This window comes from Acipenser ruthenus, chromosome 2 (genome assembly GCF_902713425.1).
Source record: "Acipenser ruthenus chromosome 2, fAciRut3.2 maternal haplotype, whole genome shotgun sequence".
Classification (NCBI taxonomy): domain Eukaryota; kingdom Metazoa; phylum Chordata; class Actinopteri; order Acipenseriformes; family Acipenseridae; genus Acipenser; species Acipenser ruthenus.
Window position 1 is genome coordinate 79,400,726 of NC_081190.1, and position 19,358 is coordinate 79,420,083.

The following is a 19,358-nucleotide window of genomic DNA, read 5'->3' on the forward strand; positions in this document are numbered from 1 at the left end:
CCTACCATCGAGTCGGCCCATCCCTGTGAAGCAGTACCACCAACCTTACTTGGCACCCTTCCAGGTCAGGAGGTAGATTTACAGTTCAGATTTGTTCTCTTCCTTTCACAATGCCTTATCCAGGTGCAGTCGTGTAACAAATTTTTTTTTTTTTTTTTGGTTCCTGGGTAGTAAGTGTTATTTCCTAATTGCTTATGCCTCAAAAGTATAGAAAATGGCTATTATTCCCCACAAACTTTGCTTTTGTGACCAGGACAGTGATATTTTGAAATTTACCTATTTCCAATAAGAAAACAGGCGAATTTGTGTCTTTTCGTTCACATAAAGTCAGAAAAAAACAACATATGAATCCAAATTAACATGTATTTATACTAAAGTAATACAAAAATGACTACAAAAGATTTAGAAGTGAGTAGTTTTTCGAGATTTACGATTATACTGTAAATCACTTTCACGAATCAGCCCCCAAATGTAGTCTCCCATCATGTTCTCGTTATACTGTCCTTGGTAGCGGCGTTCAAAGTCCAGTATATCCTGGTGGAACCGCTCGCCTTGCTCCTCCGAGTACGCTCCCATGTTCTCCTTGAATTTATCAAGATGAGCATCAAGGATATGTACTTTGAGGGACATCCTACAGCCCATTGTGCCGTAGTTCTTCACCAGAGTCTCAACCAGCTCCACATAGTTTTCGGCCTTGTGATTGCCCAGGAAGCCCCGAACCACTGCGACAAAGCTGTTCCAAGCCGCTTTCTCCTTACTAGTGAGCTTTTTGGGGAATTCATTGCACTCCAGGATCTTCTTTATCTGTGGTCCGACGAAGACACCGGCTTTGACCTTTGCCTCAGACAGCTTAGGGAAGAAGTCTTGAAGGTACTTGAAGGTTGTCGACTCCTTATCTAGAGCTCTGACAAATTGTTTCATAAGGCCCAATTTGATGTGCAGTGGTGGCATCAGCACCTTCTGGGGGTCCCAGCCGTACTCATCATACTTCAAGGCGTCCAGCAAGGTCTTGATGCTGTTGTAATCCTCTTTGAGGTGCACCGAGTGAGCCAGGGGAAGAGACGGGTACTTGTTACCATTATGGAGCAGCACAGCTTTGAGGCTCCTGGATGAGCTGTCAATGAAGGACAGTATAACGAGAACATGATGGGAGACTACATTTGGGGGCTGATTCGTGAAAGTGATTTACAGTATAATCGTAAATCTCGAAAAACTACTCACTTCTAAATCTTTTGTAGCCATTTTTGTATTACTTTAGTATAAATACATGTTAATTTGGATTCATATGTTGTTTTTTTCTGACTTTATGTGAACGAAAAGACACAAATTCACCTGTTTTCTTATTGGAAATAGGTCAATTTCAAAATATCACTGTCCTGGTCACAAAAGCAAAGTTTGTGGGGAATAATAACCATTTTCTATACTTTTGAGGCATAAGCAATTAGGAAATAACACTTACCACCCAGGAACAAAAATTGTGTTACATAGTGTTACCTAAGATGTTTCTAGTTTGGCAGCATTACCAGTTTTATTTACTTTCCCAAAAAATGCTGCAAACTGCCTGATGGTGTAAAGGCCTTGATAAATATGGCTTATTGCGTTTCCTGAAAATATTATTTGTCCATACTGGGTTAATAGTTCTGAACACTTTATTCTATTTTTCTCATTGTTCACTCTTGTCTGGAGTAAGTGCTATTGCTTCAAAGACTGAATGATCCTTAATTGCTTTTTTGCTCCTTTAGGGATTAGCTCTTAGGAAGCACGACCCTACTTATCCCGATTTTCATGTAAATAAAGCAATTGCTAAACAGTGCTATTGCTCTGTGCTTCTACTTCTTTGTTAAACACACATTGTTAAATCTGTTATACAGTATATAGTTTCCTTTTACTAGTAATCATTGCCCAGAACAACATATTTTCCTGTTGCTGAATAAAGTTGTTACTTCTGCCTGACAAGTTAATTTGCTGTCGCATGCCAGATGCTCTTTTTTATTTTATACACATCTGCCAATCTTGTAAAATCTTCAGCGTATGAAATTACATTGATCATAAGGCAATGAGGAAACGGATTACAGTAGCTTCAATGAGCTGGGACTCATGCTTTTTATTAATTTGATTTAATTTAATTTAATTTGATTTTTTTATTATTTTATTATTTACAGAGAGAAACAAAAGGCAGAGGCCAAAGACAAAAAAAGTATTGGAGATTCTGCAAGTCAAAGACAACAAAATACAAGAGCTGCAGCAGGTGCTGTATGTAGTATGACAAGCCATTGACCAGGCAGGAGGTTTACATCTACCCTTTTTTCTGTTCATTTACTTAGAACTTTAATTGATAAGATATACAGTAGAACTAAAAAGTAATAAAATGAGTCTATTCAGTTACGAAATCTAAACAATGGCAGATCTAAAAATGACATTGTTTAAATCATTATTTTACAGGCAGAAATACACTCAAGAGATGTGTACACACATTGTTGCATGTTTTATTTTAACACAATGAGACCTGTTTTATCTAACATCTGTATTAAGTCCTGTCGTGGTTTACATCAGTTGAATAAACCCCAATGTCTTTTGTGTTATAATGAAAAGTATTCTAACACTAAAGGACATTACAAAGACTTCTTGTTGAAACATTTGTCCAATTCCATTAAATTTCTTTCTTGAGCTTTATTTTGTCACATGATTTTCACTTGCTACTGCTTCTGGAACTGGATATATTTAAAAACAAAAATAACATAGCATAAACTTCCAGACAGAAAGTTTAAACTGATGCTGCCTGGTAACTTATCACTTCTGATCTGTAATTAATAATGATCCCTTTGGAGTAAGAAGTTGAGAACCACTATCAATAGAGCTTCACTGCATACCATTTTTGAGCTATGTTGTAAAATGGTGGCTCATGGAGCGAAATGGTCATATGCAGAAATCGATCAAGGAGAACTTCAGAGTTCAAAACTGCACACATGTCCATCGCTGATACTTTGTGTTTTTATTAAACAAAACCATAACGTTCATGGTAGGAAGTGCTAAATCTTCAGTGGGCATGGGCTCCATATTTGCAGGGTTTTAAGTAAGCAATAAGGCATGACAGGGTGTGGGATATACTCTAATATCCACACGCTCCGGGTGCGTTATAAGGCACCAGGGAACAACTGTTTTAAACGTTAAGCTTTTTAAATATACAGTATAGGGGTAGATGTACTAAGACGGGCCAGTCGTAGTGCAAACATACCGCAATTGGCATTTTGGTTGCAACAATTTGCAAAGTGCACATTTTGTCGTATGTACTAAGTATAAAATATGTTAATGAAGAGAGTTGCAATATAGTATTTGCGTCATCTTAGTGAGATCTCTAGCGAGAGTTGTGTGACATTTTTTCAAATAAAATAGCGGCAGTTGAGTTGTGGTTTGCTGCAGCAGAGAGTGCCCTGAAAGATAACGTCTATACATGCATGGGTGCAAGAATCAAAATAACACTGTTTTCGTTAAATGTAAACGTAATTTGTACAATGCATTCTGTTCCGTCTTCATTTTACCTATTTTAGTACTGTTATATATTTAAAAAATGAAAGGCAGTTTAATCCCATCAGATTCTTCAGTGGGGCCCCAACCTTCACCCCCCAAAAAGCTTTTCATAATTATACAGTAGCCCCTCGCTAAACCGGACATGTTTGTCCGACATAAGAGGTGCCGGTTTAAAAACAATACAATAAAATCGCACACATACATTTACAGTTCTCGATGTATTTTAAATATAAATCATTGTGCTGAAATAACACTAATGTGTTTTGGGTATGCTACACATTACATTTTGTAAAAATATAAATCTGTACAGTAGGTCTATACAGTATACAGTACAGTAGTAAAATCAAATGGAAACCTAGCACACTTTTTTGTACTTTAGCCTACTGGTAACACAAAATAAATCATGCAACTGCATTGTACACATTGGTGTACAATGCAAATACAATATTATTTTAAACTGAAATGAAATGATTTTCCTTTTTTATTTTATTTTAATTATTATTATTTTGAACTTGGTCTAGTACCCTAGACAATTAACAATAGATCATGGTCCTATACAGATGCTCGGAATAAGCTGGAGGGGTCAGTGGCACATGTGTGCAGTCTATTGCTCCAAACACGCTGGGAAAACCAGAAATGTCATAAAAATTTGTTTTCAAAGCTTGTAAGTACACCCTGACTTTAGTGAAAATTAGGTGCTTGGGTGTTTCTCTAAAAAATGCATTGGGCACAACTGGCAACACATGAGAAAAAAGCGGACTGGGAAATGCCAGCAACAATTGTGACTGTTTAAAACATGCATTTAAAAGTTCTTAACAAATTAATGCAATTGTCGCAATTGCCCACAGCTTTAGTACATCTCATTACAATGTTTTTACGAATTACTTAAGGCTAAAGTGCAAATAAGAACCGCGGCTGCAAAGCATTAGTTAAAATGATGCTAACAGCGTTGCGTTTGTTTAGTACATTTCACGCTACACTTCCCACTGGTTTGCATGTGGTTTGCAACGATTGCGACAGACGCAACGGTTTAGTACATCTACCCCATTTTATTTGAAAACAGATAGACAGATTCCCTAATTAAAGTAAAACAAAGCAAGTAAAGAATATAGGTGCAATCAACAACCAGTTTACTAATTGAATATTGTATAGGCTGTAATCATCATAATCGCTGCATTGAGAAGACTTTATTTTCCCAAAACAAGGTGCAAAATAAATGTGTGAACTCTTCACAAAAGCCTTCAAATACAACTGACAACATGCTTGTGCATGTGATTATGCATAGTAGTATAACATGTGCATTGCGAAAACTATTGAAAAGCAGGAAGCAAAGAAATATCTCTATGAAAGCATACAAATACAAATGCAAACATGCATATGCAGTGTTTAATTGAGGCTCGCAAAAAAATCAATGGTGATTGATAATTAATTGTTGCATCTCCTAGTTCAGAACCAATGATATTGGTTTGTTCAATTATATTGTTGCTGATGATTCTGAACCTAGTATTTTGTCCAGTCTTTTCTTTGTTATACAGTATGTGGTAGTTCTATGAAAGACATGAAACTAACTTCAACTGTAGGGCTATCCAGAGGTAAAAGGTTTAACCAATAAAGGTAAAAGTTTTAACTGAATATTTTTTGATCAAAATTCAAGATGAGTGGTGTGTTTTTTTTTTGTATTCAGTTGTGTAATAAGAGTGCCATCAGTTAAAAACAGTTTTAAAAAACAAAGTAGTTAGCCAAGTTTTTTTTTTTTTTACAGGGGTGCACAACTCATATCGCCCAACGCCCGGGACAACAAGATTTGTGTGAGGGGCAACAAGTTTTACCGTTATACTTTGCTTGTCAGACAAGTACTTCATACAATTGAAAATTGTAAAATAAATTTAAAAAAAATGCGTAACTAAACCTCAAAGCATATCCACATATCCTTTTAATTCACAAACTCTCAGTCACACACAGTAACAAACGTATTTAAATTAATGCAACAGTACTATTAAATTGGCTTTGTCTGCAGCAGGAGCCCAGTAAAGTTTGACCACCAGGTCTAGGAAGAATATTTAACATAATAATAATTATTTTATATGTAACGGTCTTACAATTTATTTTTTTTAAAGCTACTTAAATCGGGTGGTTGGCAGTAAGTTTGTAAAGCTGTAGATTGACTTAATTATTTTTAATACAACTTTGAAATTACTCCATAGCATTGCACTCTTACTAAACTGCTGCCTTCTCTGAATTCTGACTCTCCGCTGAGTACTCTCAGTCTCCCACTGAAACGCCAACAAAACAAAATTATTTCTATCCAATGGCCATATAGGAAACCAAAACGTATTTATCAAGCGTCGTCGTCGTTCTTCTAGGTAATGTAGTTTAAAAACCAATCCTTTAACCCTTCCGCTCCCGTGAACATTCTACCTGTTTGAGGTCTGACTGACAACGTGACTTTTGGGACAAATATCCACTGAAAGTATACTGTATTATACCTTTGTAAACAGCTAAGAATCTGAAGATTATTAAGAGAGTAAAGTCTTCTCTATGATGAAATATACCCTACCATTACCTAGTTTGAATGTAAAAAATATGTTTTAAAAAGTACTAAAATTCATTTTTCTTCACAAATGTCTCCATAAGTGTAATTTAGTGATCCCCTACCTAAAAGTCTGACCTTTTCTTTTTATGAGTAGAAGAAATAAGATACTTACAAAAAAAAAAAAAAGAAAACGCTATTAAATACATTTTTGTTAAGTGTGATTAGCGGGTTGTCAAAGTTTTTATTAGGTCTGGGCCATAGTTTGAATCTTTTTAGTTTAATTATTATTCTTGTTTGTGTCATGCACAAAAATTAGATGGGCACATTTTGTTTGGACTGAATTATGTTTTCTTTATTTGATTTCCTGAAGCGAAAATTATTATTAATCACTAATTGATTGTGTTCATTCTTTAATAAAAGCAAAATCCTAAAAGTAAAATTCTATTTGTTTGTGTGTTTTGTGCGAGAGGGAAGGGGCAAGTAGATTTTTCTAGTATTTTGTCCCTTGGACAAAAACGTTTTCTTTTTAAATTGCACACCCCTGGAGTAGTTATTTTGACTGCTGGTTATGCAAAATCACTGTTTTCTTTTTAAAAATGGAAAAATGCAATCACATAATTAAGATACAATAAATAAAGAATGTTATATTTATGAGATCATCGGTATCTATGAACACTTAGTAGCTGAACTTTAATGATTCATTCCTGGTAGTAATGCAGTACCAATGAGTTTACCAGCAGTGCATCCACTTCCACAGCGAGCATGTGAGAATCTCTCGATGAGGACACTCATTATGTGTAATAGTTCCAGTCATTTATTTATTTTTCTTTTTTTTATAATCATCTTTTTATTGTTGTACACATACACATCAAACTGAACATTTGCAAACATACAGCAATGTACATTTTCAGTCCCCCCTCCAATCAACCATACAGCAATAAAATAAAATTTTAAAAAAAACACCTTCACCCTCCCACCGCCAAAAGAAATGGTATAATTATATCTATCTCTTAGGTTTACCGGTAGTGAGTCCTATCTTGAACTTGAACTGGTTGGAGTGGTACAAGAGAACAAGTACCTAGTAATCTAACCTATACCACTTCTAGGTTCTGTTTGTGGTTTCTGTACCCTGTGCAACCTGACTAAAAAGGGAATCCACACCTCTTCAAAAACCTGCATACTGTTTTGTATTTTGTATATCTTTCATAGGATGCTGTCTCAGCTAGAGTCCTGACCGGGTCCGATTTTTACGATCAATTTATCTTGTATCCAGATATCACAGAACACGATTCCACTAAGCTAAGCAACAATGGATCTGACCTCTGGGGGTCAGAGCCAAGCATCAGTACATCATCCGCATATAGAATTATTTTGTGTTCTTAGGAAATGCCCCTTATGGGTGTGCAAGATCATATAGCTTCTGCTAAAGGCTCTAAGGCCAGTATAAATAACAGGTGGGATAACGGGCATCCCTGCCTTGTGCCCTTACCCAGTGAGAAAACGGGGCAGAGCAGTGAATTTGTTAAAACTACTACAGATGGGTTACCATAAAGCCCCTTTATCAAAGTTTGAAAGAGAGGGACAAATCCAAAAGAATCCAGTGTGATGGAGATTACCTTTACTGCATCTAAGGACATTACTGCTACTGGGTCATCTAGGTCCCTGACCTCCCATATCAAATGTGCTAACCTTCGCATAGCATTTCTCCCTGTGACAGAACCTACTTGGTCTGTTTTAACCAACGTATGTATAATTTTATTAAGTCTTTGTGATAGAGTCCTGGTAAACTTGCCTCAGGTAGCCGAGGAGAACACAGACGAGACTGAGATAGAGATTGACGTTGATACGCCGACACAGGCGCACGAGATTTAATCAATAAACATAAACAAAAAGTAAACAATAATGTCATGTGACGCTACCAGCGATGGTAGCGCACAGAGGACGATACACGACTGTACAAACACTCAAAAATAAAACACAATACAACAAACTATAAATCAAAGGTGCCGTGAAAACGGCAGGCCTTGCAGCAGCCCCGATCACAGCGATCTCTATGTTTTTATACTAACGCTCTGCCGAGACACGCCCACCTGCCTGCTGAAACAGCTCATTGCTTTCAGCTGCTGCTCCACAGACAGGTAATCGTCCACGGCGGAGCGCAACATCAGTTAAACAATTAATTAAATCAAATCAATTTACAACAAATAATGCAAAAATATACAATAAAACTACATATTTCCCATGTGTAGGGCTTCCGCCCTGCCACAGTCTTGTAGCGATAACCTTGGTTAAAATCATATAATCTACATTCAGTAGAGAAATCGGCCTGTAGCTTCTGCATTCTATAATGTCTCTTCCGGGTTTTGGTATAAGTGTTATTATTGCACTATTCATACTAGTGGGTAATATCTAAGCTTGCTACTTTTTGATATTAATCGGTAAAGCTTGTTAAACATCGAAATTTATATAGGATAAATGTCGGTAAAACCACTCGCTATTATTTATTTTCTTACCAAAAACACCATTTAGAAGTCCTCTCTAGTTTGTGTAGTTTTATACTTCCTGCCTGTCCCGTCTCCATTCCGCTCTGAATGCCTGGGGGTCGCTGTCAGTCATCTCAGTGATCCGTTACTACTGTAGTTTCACCCTGTTCTGACAGATCTCGTTGACTGAAGCAGTGCTAGAATGTTGTCATTTGCCAGCTACAGCGCCTTCTTTGAAATTGGCGGGTTAAGGTGTATGTAAGCTTTTGCTTTAGGTATACAGTGACAGTTACTAGTTTGATTTAAAAATGGGGCGCAAGAGAAAAACACTTAATGAATATTGTGCAGAATACCCTGGCCAACGGCTGAAGTCTCTGCGGCAGGACAAAGCGGGCCCATCTGCCTTGCCTGTGACTCTGTGTCTGGCTGTGCTAAAGTAGGAGAGGGGGAGCTCAGACTCCAAATAAGAAGTTAGTTCTGTTCAACAATCTAATGTTTTGATCTGTGCATATTATTTCTACTCATAAATTTATGCTATAAAGGTCTGGTATGTAATACGCTTTTATATGCTGTGTTTACTATGTTTATTTGAGACAATCTTTAAATGTATAGCTCAGCTGTGACCAAACACTATTTCAATTAGAATGTTGGTAACAATGGTTTTAGTTGCATGTTGAATATGATAAAGGGGTTTCGCTAAATAAGCCGTTTCTCAATGGCATACAAAGTCTATGTTTTTTTAAAGCATAACGGTCGATTTCACGCATTCTCTGCTTGAATTGAAAAATAAAGACAGAAAAAACGGTAAATTCTTTCTAAAATAAACGTCGCTATTAATCAATTTAGCAAAAAAATAAAAATCGAATAGTAGTAAGCCTAGTAATATCCATCTGTCCCATACTTCATTGTAAATCTCACACAGGACTGGGGTAAGAATGTCTCGGAGCTGCTTGTAAAATTCACTAGGCAGACCGTCTTCCCCTGGTGCCTTCCCTGTTGACAAGATGCTCGGCTATATTGTTAAAACTTTACAATGCATTAGTAAGACCTCACCTAGAATATTGTGTTCAGTTCTGGTCACCTCGTTACAAAAATGATATTGCTGCTCTAGAAAGAGTGCAAAGAAGAGCAACCAGAATTATCCCGGGTTTAAAAGGCATGTCGTATGCAGACAGGCTAAAAGAATTGAATCTATTCAGTCTTGAACAAAGAAGACTACGCGGTGATCTGATTCAAACATTCAAAATCCTAAAAGGTATAGACAATGTCGACCCAGGGGACTTCTTTGACCTGAAAAAAGAAACAAGGACGAGGGGTCACAAATGGAGATTAGATAAAGGGGCATTCAGAACAGAAAATAGGAGGCACTTTTTTACACAGAATTGTGAGGGTATGGAACCAACTCCCCAGTAATGTTGTTGAAGCTGACACCCTGGGATCCTTCAAGAAGCTGCTTGATGAGTTTCTGGGATCAATAAGCTACTAACAACCAAACGAGCAAGATGGGCTGAATGACCTCCTCTCGTTTGTAAACTTTATGTTCTTCTTATGTTCTTATTGATTTTATTGTCTCTGTAATCTCCCCTTCTGTTATTTTTTGTTAGAAAGAAATCTCTTTGTTCTACATTTAAGTTTTGGTGATTCAATCTGGAAAAATAAATTATTATAATCTAGAGTTCCTTCTTTCGGAGGCAGTGTGGTCCAGTGGTTAAAGAAACAGCCCTGTAACCGGGAGGTCCTCGGTTCAAATCCCACCTCTGCCACTGACTCATTGTGTGACCCTGAGCATGTCACTTAACCTCCTTGTGCTCCGTCTTTCGGGTGAGACGTAATTGTAAGTGACTCTGCAGCTGATGCATAGTTCACACACCCTAGTCTCTGTAAGTCGCCTTGGATAAAGGCGTATGCTAAATAAACAAATAAAATAATAATTTTGATTCTGATTGATATAATTTATAGAAGTATTCTTTAAAGGTGTTATTAATAGACTTGCCGTCTGTAGGTAGCTGTCCAGTCTCTTCTAATTGCTGGAATACTGGAGTTCATTTCTATATTTTTAAGTTGGCATGCTAGTAGTTGCTTGCTTTTCCCCCAGATTCGTAATGGGTTTGTTTTAATCTATAAAGTGCATATTTTGCTTATTTATTATAAATTGAATTAATCTCTTTGGAAGGGTGGTGGGCAATTCACTGACACACACGGGAGACAGAAGTTTTATTTGAAAGCACCACACTGGTGCCCAGTTTTATTAGTTTTGATGTATATTTCTTTTAGCCCGCAGAGGGCGCTGTTGTCCTCCAATACCGGTAAACAGTAAAACAAACTGGCACGCTCACAGGTGCTCAAACTAATAATGGAATCCGAAGGCGAAAGAAAAAAAGGAAAATAAACACAGTAATAAAACTACCGCTAAGCCAGTCAGAACGGGCCTCCGACCTACGCTCAGTTATCCTATACACTGCGGTGGCCAGAGTTCCCCGTACAGCTAAACACGTCCCCTCGGGTACGTAATTATTTTTTTTTAATGATTTTAAGGCAGGCTGTCTCCCCCAGCCGGGCTTGCCTGGTCCTTGTTTTACACTGACGTCTTTTGTCAGCATCACTGTATATTCCCAAACACGGCCCCCCGAATGCACAACCAAGCGCAGTTCTTATGGGCCGAGCAATCTCCTAAGGCCTGCCTCTCAGCCACTCAGAGACAGGGAAAGCCCACACACCCTTTTCCCCACCTCCCGTGTCATCGCTATGACTGACAGGTGGATCCTATGAGACTGCTGCCCTCTTCCTGCAGTACCACGCATGTGCCAGATAGACAGTCCAGATCTCCCCTGTTACAATCTCAAATTTAGCTTTTGTCATTTTATATTTTTCTGAAGAAGGATTACTTCCATATGTTGTCTCTAATTCCTTAGTTTCTCTTTCAAGTTTGCGTACCATTTCTAAATCTTTTTTATTATTATTTGTGGATGTCATTTTGTTAATATTAAAAATATTAACATTAAAACCTTTGTTAATATTAAAAAAAAATAATTCAATTTCCTTCTGAAGTAGGGCTGTTTCAGCTGAGTCCTGTAATATACTAATATTTAATCGCCATTTCTGTGATTTTTTTTCTGTCTTCCTCCCTACATCCATTATAAGAGCCAAATTCGCATGGTCAAATATTGTAATAAGTCCTATATTGCATTTACTGATACCCATAACTTGAGTTTTGGAGATTAAAAATAGTCAATTCTAAATGACACTTTGTGCACAGAGGAATAGAATGTATAATCCATTTCCGTGGGATGTATTAATCGCCATATATCTATCGGGCTGAGCTCTCTGCTTAGTTCTGTCAGAGATTTACAGTTATTGGGATTCTTAGTATTCCCTTGTGTTAATTTGTCTAGAAACAAGTCATGGGCCTGGTTAAAATCTCCACCTATAACTACAAGCAGGTTTCCCAACTCCAAAATAAGTTTCCCTGCATTAGCACAGAACCCTGGGTCCACCTCATTCGGCGCATATAGGTTTGCCAAAAATAAATAATGGTTGTTTACTGTTGCCAATAATATATAGACTCTTCCTGTTGTCACTTATTTCCTTCTGGATTGCCACATTTTATGACTTTTCAAAATGTATTGATGTTTCACGTTTCTTAGACTCGTATGTATTATGATGGGAGGACCCCAACTACAACTGTCTGAGCCAGTGTACACCTTGTTTCAACAAATATGTTTCTTGTAAAAATATAATTTCTGCTCTAATTCTGTCAATCATCGTGAAAAAAAAATTCCATCACAACATTAAACTTTAAAATCAAACGCCAACAACAATACCGTCCTGCTGCTAATTTGTGTAAAATTATTATTGTTATTAATGGTTTCTCCAGGTATCTATGGTTCTGCCCTGCAACTACTGTACATGCTTTCTTATTGGCATATAACAGAAATAGCCTTTCAACATTTCAACAACATTTTAACTTGAACTTAATGTGTCCTAAAATATCTTCTTTTTTTTCTAGTTCTCCTCCAAAGCCTGGGAGCTGTGCTTATAGACAAACATTGAAATAAGAATAAGAAAAGAAAAACCTAAACAGATTGCCTTCCTTTTAAGTCTTAAATGTTTTTTGTTTTCCTTCTTTTTTCTATTTTTTTGCATTCTACTAGTATAAAACTTTGTTAATTTAACTTGCAATTGCAAGGCACATCCACTAGCAGAAACTAGGTTTAAAAAAAAAGTTATTTAAGCCATTTTAAAAAAAAATTCCAGAGAAAAACAAAAAACAGTCCATTTCACTTTTCTTTTAAACAGTGTTAAAATAATTTTATTTGTGCCGTTTCTCTTTTTTATTCTTTTTAAAGGCTCCAAAGCACTCGTGTGTTTCTGCGACGTGCCAGCCTGTCCCCGAGTTGACCTGTTCTTGACATATTCTTTGGTTTCCTCTGCATCTGTGAATTATACAGTCTCTTTTTCTGTTGTGATCTTTAATATTTCTGGGTACAGAGTAGCATATTTAATGTTCCTTTCTCTGCAAACCTTCCGTGCTTCATCAAACGTTCTCTTTTTTTCTGCCAGCTCCCACGATAGATCCTGAAAGATCATGATTTTGTGGCCTCGCCACTGCAAGTTCTCCTTCTCCCTGGATATCCACATTTCTTAGAAATCTTGCAATCAGAGGTTGTGGTGTTTGTCCTACTTGTGGTCTTGGTGTTAGTGAGTGATGTACTCTCTCTATTTCCATATAAGGTTCCCCCCTGCATGTCTCAAATGTCTTTTAACATTTTCACTATAAGGCAGATGTGTTTTTATTTCCCTCCTCTGCTCTCTCAGGTGCATTGATAATCCTTATATTTTGACATCGACTGCAATTTTCTTAGTCTTTCAACTTGTCCCATAGCTTTTTCTGCTGTTTCTCTGTCATTGTGACTGTATTTTCTATGGCCTCCATTTTGTCTTCGATACTTGATATGCAGTCCTCCGTCGTTACCATTCTTGAACAGGTCAAAAATGTTATTTTGTACAGTTTCTTCGCTAGTTTTTATGGCAGTGACGTCTTCAGCCACCACCTGTATCATAGCCTGTAACAAAGCCTGTACCTTCTTTAATTCTTTGACTGTTACCGAGTCTGTCTCCGCTCTGCTTTTTGTCAGGATGTCAGCCAGGTTTTCCCTTTCCTAGTCTGTTTTCGCTGGAGAAGCAGAACATTTCATCCTTTTTGGACACGGCATGCTGGTTGGAGTTTTCTGCATTTGCTAAAAGACAACTTTATGATGGTGTGAAAGTGTTCTTGCTTGTGGGTGCGTGCATTCGCTGCTGAGTGACAGGTAGGAGACCAGACAGGTTGAAATTGACACGCCCCGCAGGCGCGCAGGATTTATTTACACACATACACACAACAGCTCACGTGACACTACCAACCATGGTAGCTCACTGAGTGCATATGGCCAGCGTACGAAAAAACAAAATAAAACACAATACAAAAAACTATAAAATAAAAGGTGCCGTAAAAACGGCGTGCGCTACTCCCTAATGCATGGAGGTCCCGCTTGCTCACCTCGCTATACTTTAAAGGGATCTACCATCCCCGAACTAATCTTTATGTATCAACACAAACCCCAACTCCGGCCGTCGGCGGTTTTGGCAGCTTCTTTTGGCTCCGATCCCGGTTCACCATCACGGCGATCGGAGGATTTTAGCAACTTATTTCTCTCACTATGCTCGGGTAGCGTGGACGTTGTCTTCAGCCCGTTGTCCGTGGCTTTGCAGCAGCCCCGAGGTGAACAAACAGGACCTCTTTATACCTGACGCCGTGCTGGAACACACCTACCCGCTGATCATCCACAGCTGGAAATCACACACAGCAGGCAGGTGATCCCAGGAGCGTCATGTACTGCAATAAATTAAATAACCATTACACACATTTACACAATATTAAATTAACAATGTATTCACACACAAACCCCCTCTTCATGTGCAGGGCTCCTGCCCTGCTACAGATGGGTTTGAAAGTTTTATGCTGTAAGGGCTATTTGCGCTGGAAGAAGGGTTTACATACCCATGAATGGTAACAACAATATCATATATGGGCATGTAAGCCCTTCTTATAGCACTTAAACCAAGTCAGAATAGACCCCTAAATGTCCAGATTATATTGAATTGTTTGTGGGTTACAGGAGCTTTCCCAACATCTGCTTATTCGTAAATAATACCTTAAGTTTAAAAGATTAGTCTGTGCCTTGCCAAAGGCTCACTTGGCAGCCATTTCTGGGTTTCTTTGTAACCAATAGAAGATCAGCTTTTTCCACAGCTAGCCAATCAGAAGTGATACGGGTAGGACATAAACACTTTTTAAAATGTTTGTGTGTAGGTGCTAGACCTCCGCAATTCAGTTTTCAGAAATAAATGCAAACTGTTTTTCCAACGGGCAAAGTATAACGGCAAAACTTGTTGTCCGTCACACAAACCTTGTTTTCCAGAGCGTCGGACGATATGAATTGCTCACCCCTGCTTATTATGTTCAGAGATGTGATGGTCCACAGCATTTTTAGAATGTTATATCTCTGCTGCCTTTTCCACTGACTTTTGACAAGTATCTTTTTCTTTCCATTTTTCATAACATAATTAGCTTTTTGAACTGTACAGGGAATTTTTTATGCTAATCTTTCTGTCCTAGACCTCTTCTTTTAAACCTTTTTATTTATTTATTTATTTTTTAACCAATTTAACTCTTCTGGGGTTAACATTTTTTCTTTCCTACCACATTATCAGCATTTGAAAAAAAAATTCACTTGGAGTATGAATCTCTGTTAAAGCTCTTTTTACATTTTGAATGGAGAGAAGAGTAAATCCACTATCTGGAAGATTTTAAGTGTTTTCCCCAACATGGCAATTAATTACACCCCAGAGCACTATGTTATTTTTATAATATCAACTTCAGACAGCAGTTCATATCAGTGCCAAGACCAGTAAGACATTACTTCAATGTATATTTAAGGTGTACCCAGTAACAGTTGTGTTTGGCAGCCACATAAAGCAATACCCAGTATGCAGTTTGAGAAAGCAGCACATTTTACATTGTTAGAAATGTAATTATTTCCCATTTATTATGGATGATGTAATTCCTGTACAGGCTAGCTTACCAAAATGGAAATGTTTATATCGTGTTGGATCTGTGAAAGACCACATTTGAATTTCAGTTGTAGATGGGTAAGGAATAATCAGATGTATTTTACAGTGGTGCCTAGAAGTATTGACACCATCTATTTCCAATTTTCCACTGAGTGCCATGTAGTAAATATTGTTTTCAATTAATGTGTAAACACTGAGGTAGAAACATCAGGATTCTTGGTCCATAACCTAAACTTTCTCCACTTTTGATGTAATGAAGACAGTCTTCAAGTACTGAGCATTGTATATGCTTTAAGTTACTTTTTAGTTGGTCCTATGCATCTCTGGTAGCTAAGTATTACCTAGCTACCTGTATTTGTGTGTATTGAAAATCAGTAAATACATTCTCTTGAGAATTTTTCAAGATTGAACAGAAACTATGAGGTGTCCCTGTTTTTCTGAACGTCTTAATCCTTTGGTTTCAGCACTGTTGAAATCTTGAGTAGAACCCTGGATATTGGTCTTCTGTGACTAAAACTAGTTTTGTTGAATTTACTAGGCAAATGTGGACCTCACAAAATCACCATCATTATTGGTGCTAAAAGACAGACAAGGGTATTAAGGTGCAGTGTCTGAACTATTGTCAACACGTATGGGGGTCAAGGCTATATTTACTTGTATCTGCATTACCTTCATATGCCTGTATCACTAAGAGCTATTATTCTGTAACCAGCGGAGCTGTATGCTACTGTAGCTTCCTGTCAGGTATAGTTTGATTGTATGACAAATTTAGCAGCAATTCTGTGTTTTATATTATAGTATTTAATTTTAGGCCCTCCATAGTATATAAGCAAAGATGCATGATGGATTCAAGGAAATTTGATATGACTCACAGCACACGTGGGACCATAGTTCAGTAGATATTTAGATCTCAAAGACTGAATGCTAGATAAACTTCCATTGTCATGACATGAAACAAAGCTTTAAGGCAGGGCTTCCCAACCCCATGTGTCTTCTTGTTTTTATTCCAACTGAGCTCTCAGGGCTTGAATTTCAGCGCAGGATAGCGGGAATCGCGCATTTTCCAAGTTGCTCCCGCATATCCGCAACTTTCAGTGCAGGAAAATCCTGCAGAGATATTTTAAGACACTAAGCTACTGTATTTTTCACCCAATTTAGAATGCTTGAAACACTACAACAATTTAAGCATTATAGAAACTAAGTATACAGATAAGTCTATCTATGTGTTGTTTTGCAAGTGCTGACTTTCGCTTTAACTCTTAAAACTCAGCCCATTCATTTTGGGGCGTCAGCGAACCGAAGGTTACGCACATATTACTCAGGCACTGTGTAAGCCACCAACCTGGTTCATCCAGGATTGAACACCTTAACTTGGCTACTGGTGCTCTCTCTTAAGCTGCTAGCTTTGGTTGAAATGTAAAATACATAAAAAAAGTTTTTTGTTATAAAAAATATATTAAAATAACGGTAATTGTTTGGTTACTGTTTTGTGTGAGAAAAAAAATGTTCTCTCTGTTGTACTTTCTGTCTTTTTCTACAGAAATACTAACGCGGCTACTGGGCTCAGCTGCCCAGTGTTAGACCGAGCTGCTTGTGCTGGGTCAGTCTGCTTGCAGTTTTTCCCACAGTGTCTCGTTGCCTCATTAAGATCTGCTTGAAGAATTAGTGTGAAGACTGTTAGGGCTCTAGCAGTATGCTTTCCTTGGGTTTCGAGCTGTTGGTTAGCCAAAAAGCGTTATAGGTGGGCATCCCTATTTCGCTCCTGTGTAACTGTAGGTCCCAGACCTGCTCTTGTTCCCACCGGTACTTTGTACAACGAACAAGGTTACCCTACCGATTCACTAGCAGTTGTTGGGCACAGCAGTTGCTTGGCATCCCTGCATATTGCTTCCTCAGTAACTGTAGGCCACTGATCTACCACCGTTCTTAAGTGAACAAGGTTACTGTATCGGTAATGTACCTTACACCGTACTGTACCATACACCGCACCGTACCATTGCACCGTACTGTGTGTATCATGCATTGGGTGCTATAATGTACCGTGCACCGCACTGTACCATTGACACTGTGTGTACCGTACATTGTACTATAATGTTTAAGCATCCTATACAGTCCTGTAATAGTGCTTAGGCACAGTGTAGGTATTTAAAATCAACCAAATAGACAATACCATCCCTGATCTATCAGTGGATCTGGTTATAGTCATTTACCACTGTTGACACATTGCCGGTTCCATAGCAACATTGCTGCATGTGTTGTTCAACAGTTTTCCTTGGGTACTAGTAATATATGCTATACTATTATAGCAATTACAACTGACAGTTGTTTGCATTGCACACTACTGCAATTACATCATGCCAGGGTTTCATTCTTGCGTTGCATGCAAGACGGTTCTCCCCATGGAGGACAGGCATGGCAGATGCGCTGCCTGTCTGGGTTCGGAGCATGCAAAAGAGGCACTCGCCAACCGCAGCTCCTATGAGTTTTGTGCGTCTTTCTCTAAGCGCACATTGGAGAAGCGAGTGTCATGCAGCTCTGTAGAGTGCTCTTTGTTCATTCCGCCTGGACAAGGCACCCCTCCTTCCTAGGCTCAAAAAGAGAGGGTTGTATCCTCTTATGAGGGCTCTGTGCCTAGGGAGAGTAGGAGAACCTCATATAGGAGACCGGTTTCACGTTCCTCATCCCCGCCTTCTCCCTCCCCTTCTCCAGTTTCCCCTCATAGACTGGAGAACTCTGAGCAGCTGGATAAGCTCTGGGAGGTGGTCTCCCAACAGGGCAACATGTTGGCTTAACTACTGTGTGACCGCACTGCTACACCTGCTCCCTCTGTGCCGTTAGAGCAACAGGGAGTAGTATACGCAGAATGGCAGCAAGAGGATCTGCTGTCTATCGCTGCTTCTGAGGAGGTAGTCGATCAACAGTTCCCCTCTGAGGAGGGTGATTCGGATAGCGCAACACTAGTAGCGCATATCATTGTCAGCAGAGCTTCTGCCGCTAAATACATCCGGATTTCCTTTTTGAGGTGCATTCATCCTGGGGTCACCCAGCTACAGCACCTGCTGCTTCATGTTCCTTGGTGATGCTGTACAGCTTACATGAGGCAGAAAAGCATGGCTTGGCTGATTTTCCACCAATAGATGCCGCTATTGCATCACTAGTGCAAGCCCCAAAGCTAGCGCTTTTGAACAAGGACGCTACCTGTCCGAATAAACAATGAAGGGTTTCGGAGATTATTTTCAAGAAGGCTTACTCAGCTGGTTCATATGCTGTGCGGCTGGGCCATTACAACAGCATCTTGGTGGCTTACCAGAGCTGTTTGTTAAAGTCTCTTTCACAGAGCCACAGACCTGCACCACAGCAGCTCGAGGCACTACGGCTGGTGAATAAGAACCTGCTCCGTATTTTAAAATTCAACGGGCAGGCAGTGGGTAGGAATCTTGCTGCGTTAATAGCCGCAAGATGTCCTCTCTGGCTGTCCCAGGCGCGTATAGTGAATAGGGACAAGGCACCATTGCTGGATGCTCCCATTACTCCATGACACACTTTTGGTCATGCGGTAGCCGGCTCCTGCCAGAGGAGGTTTCCACAACCGACCTGCGGCTGCGCAAAGAGGAAACTTCAATAAGTTCTGCCGTGAAACTCAGAGGCAAAAGCCTCAGGCTTTGCCTCAAGCAGAGAGCCTCATAACGATTAATCGTATT

General features: G+C 38.8%; 1 protein-coding gene across 1 annotated transcript in view; it reads left to right on the forward strand.

Moving 5' to 3' along the window:
- Positions 1–19,358, forward strand: part of LOC117409114 (centlein-like) — a 43,250-nt gene that overhangs the window by 14,117 nt on the left and 9,775 nt on the right. The window contains 3 exon segments of the mRNA XM_058985446.1: positions 2,163–2,190; positions 2,192–2,248; positions 4,596–4,613. Coding sequence (XP_058841429.1) covers positions 2,163–2,190; positions 2,192–2,248; positions 4,596–4,613 — 103 coding nt within the window.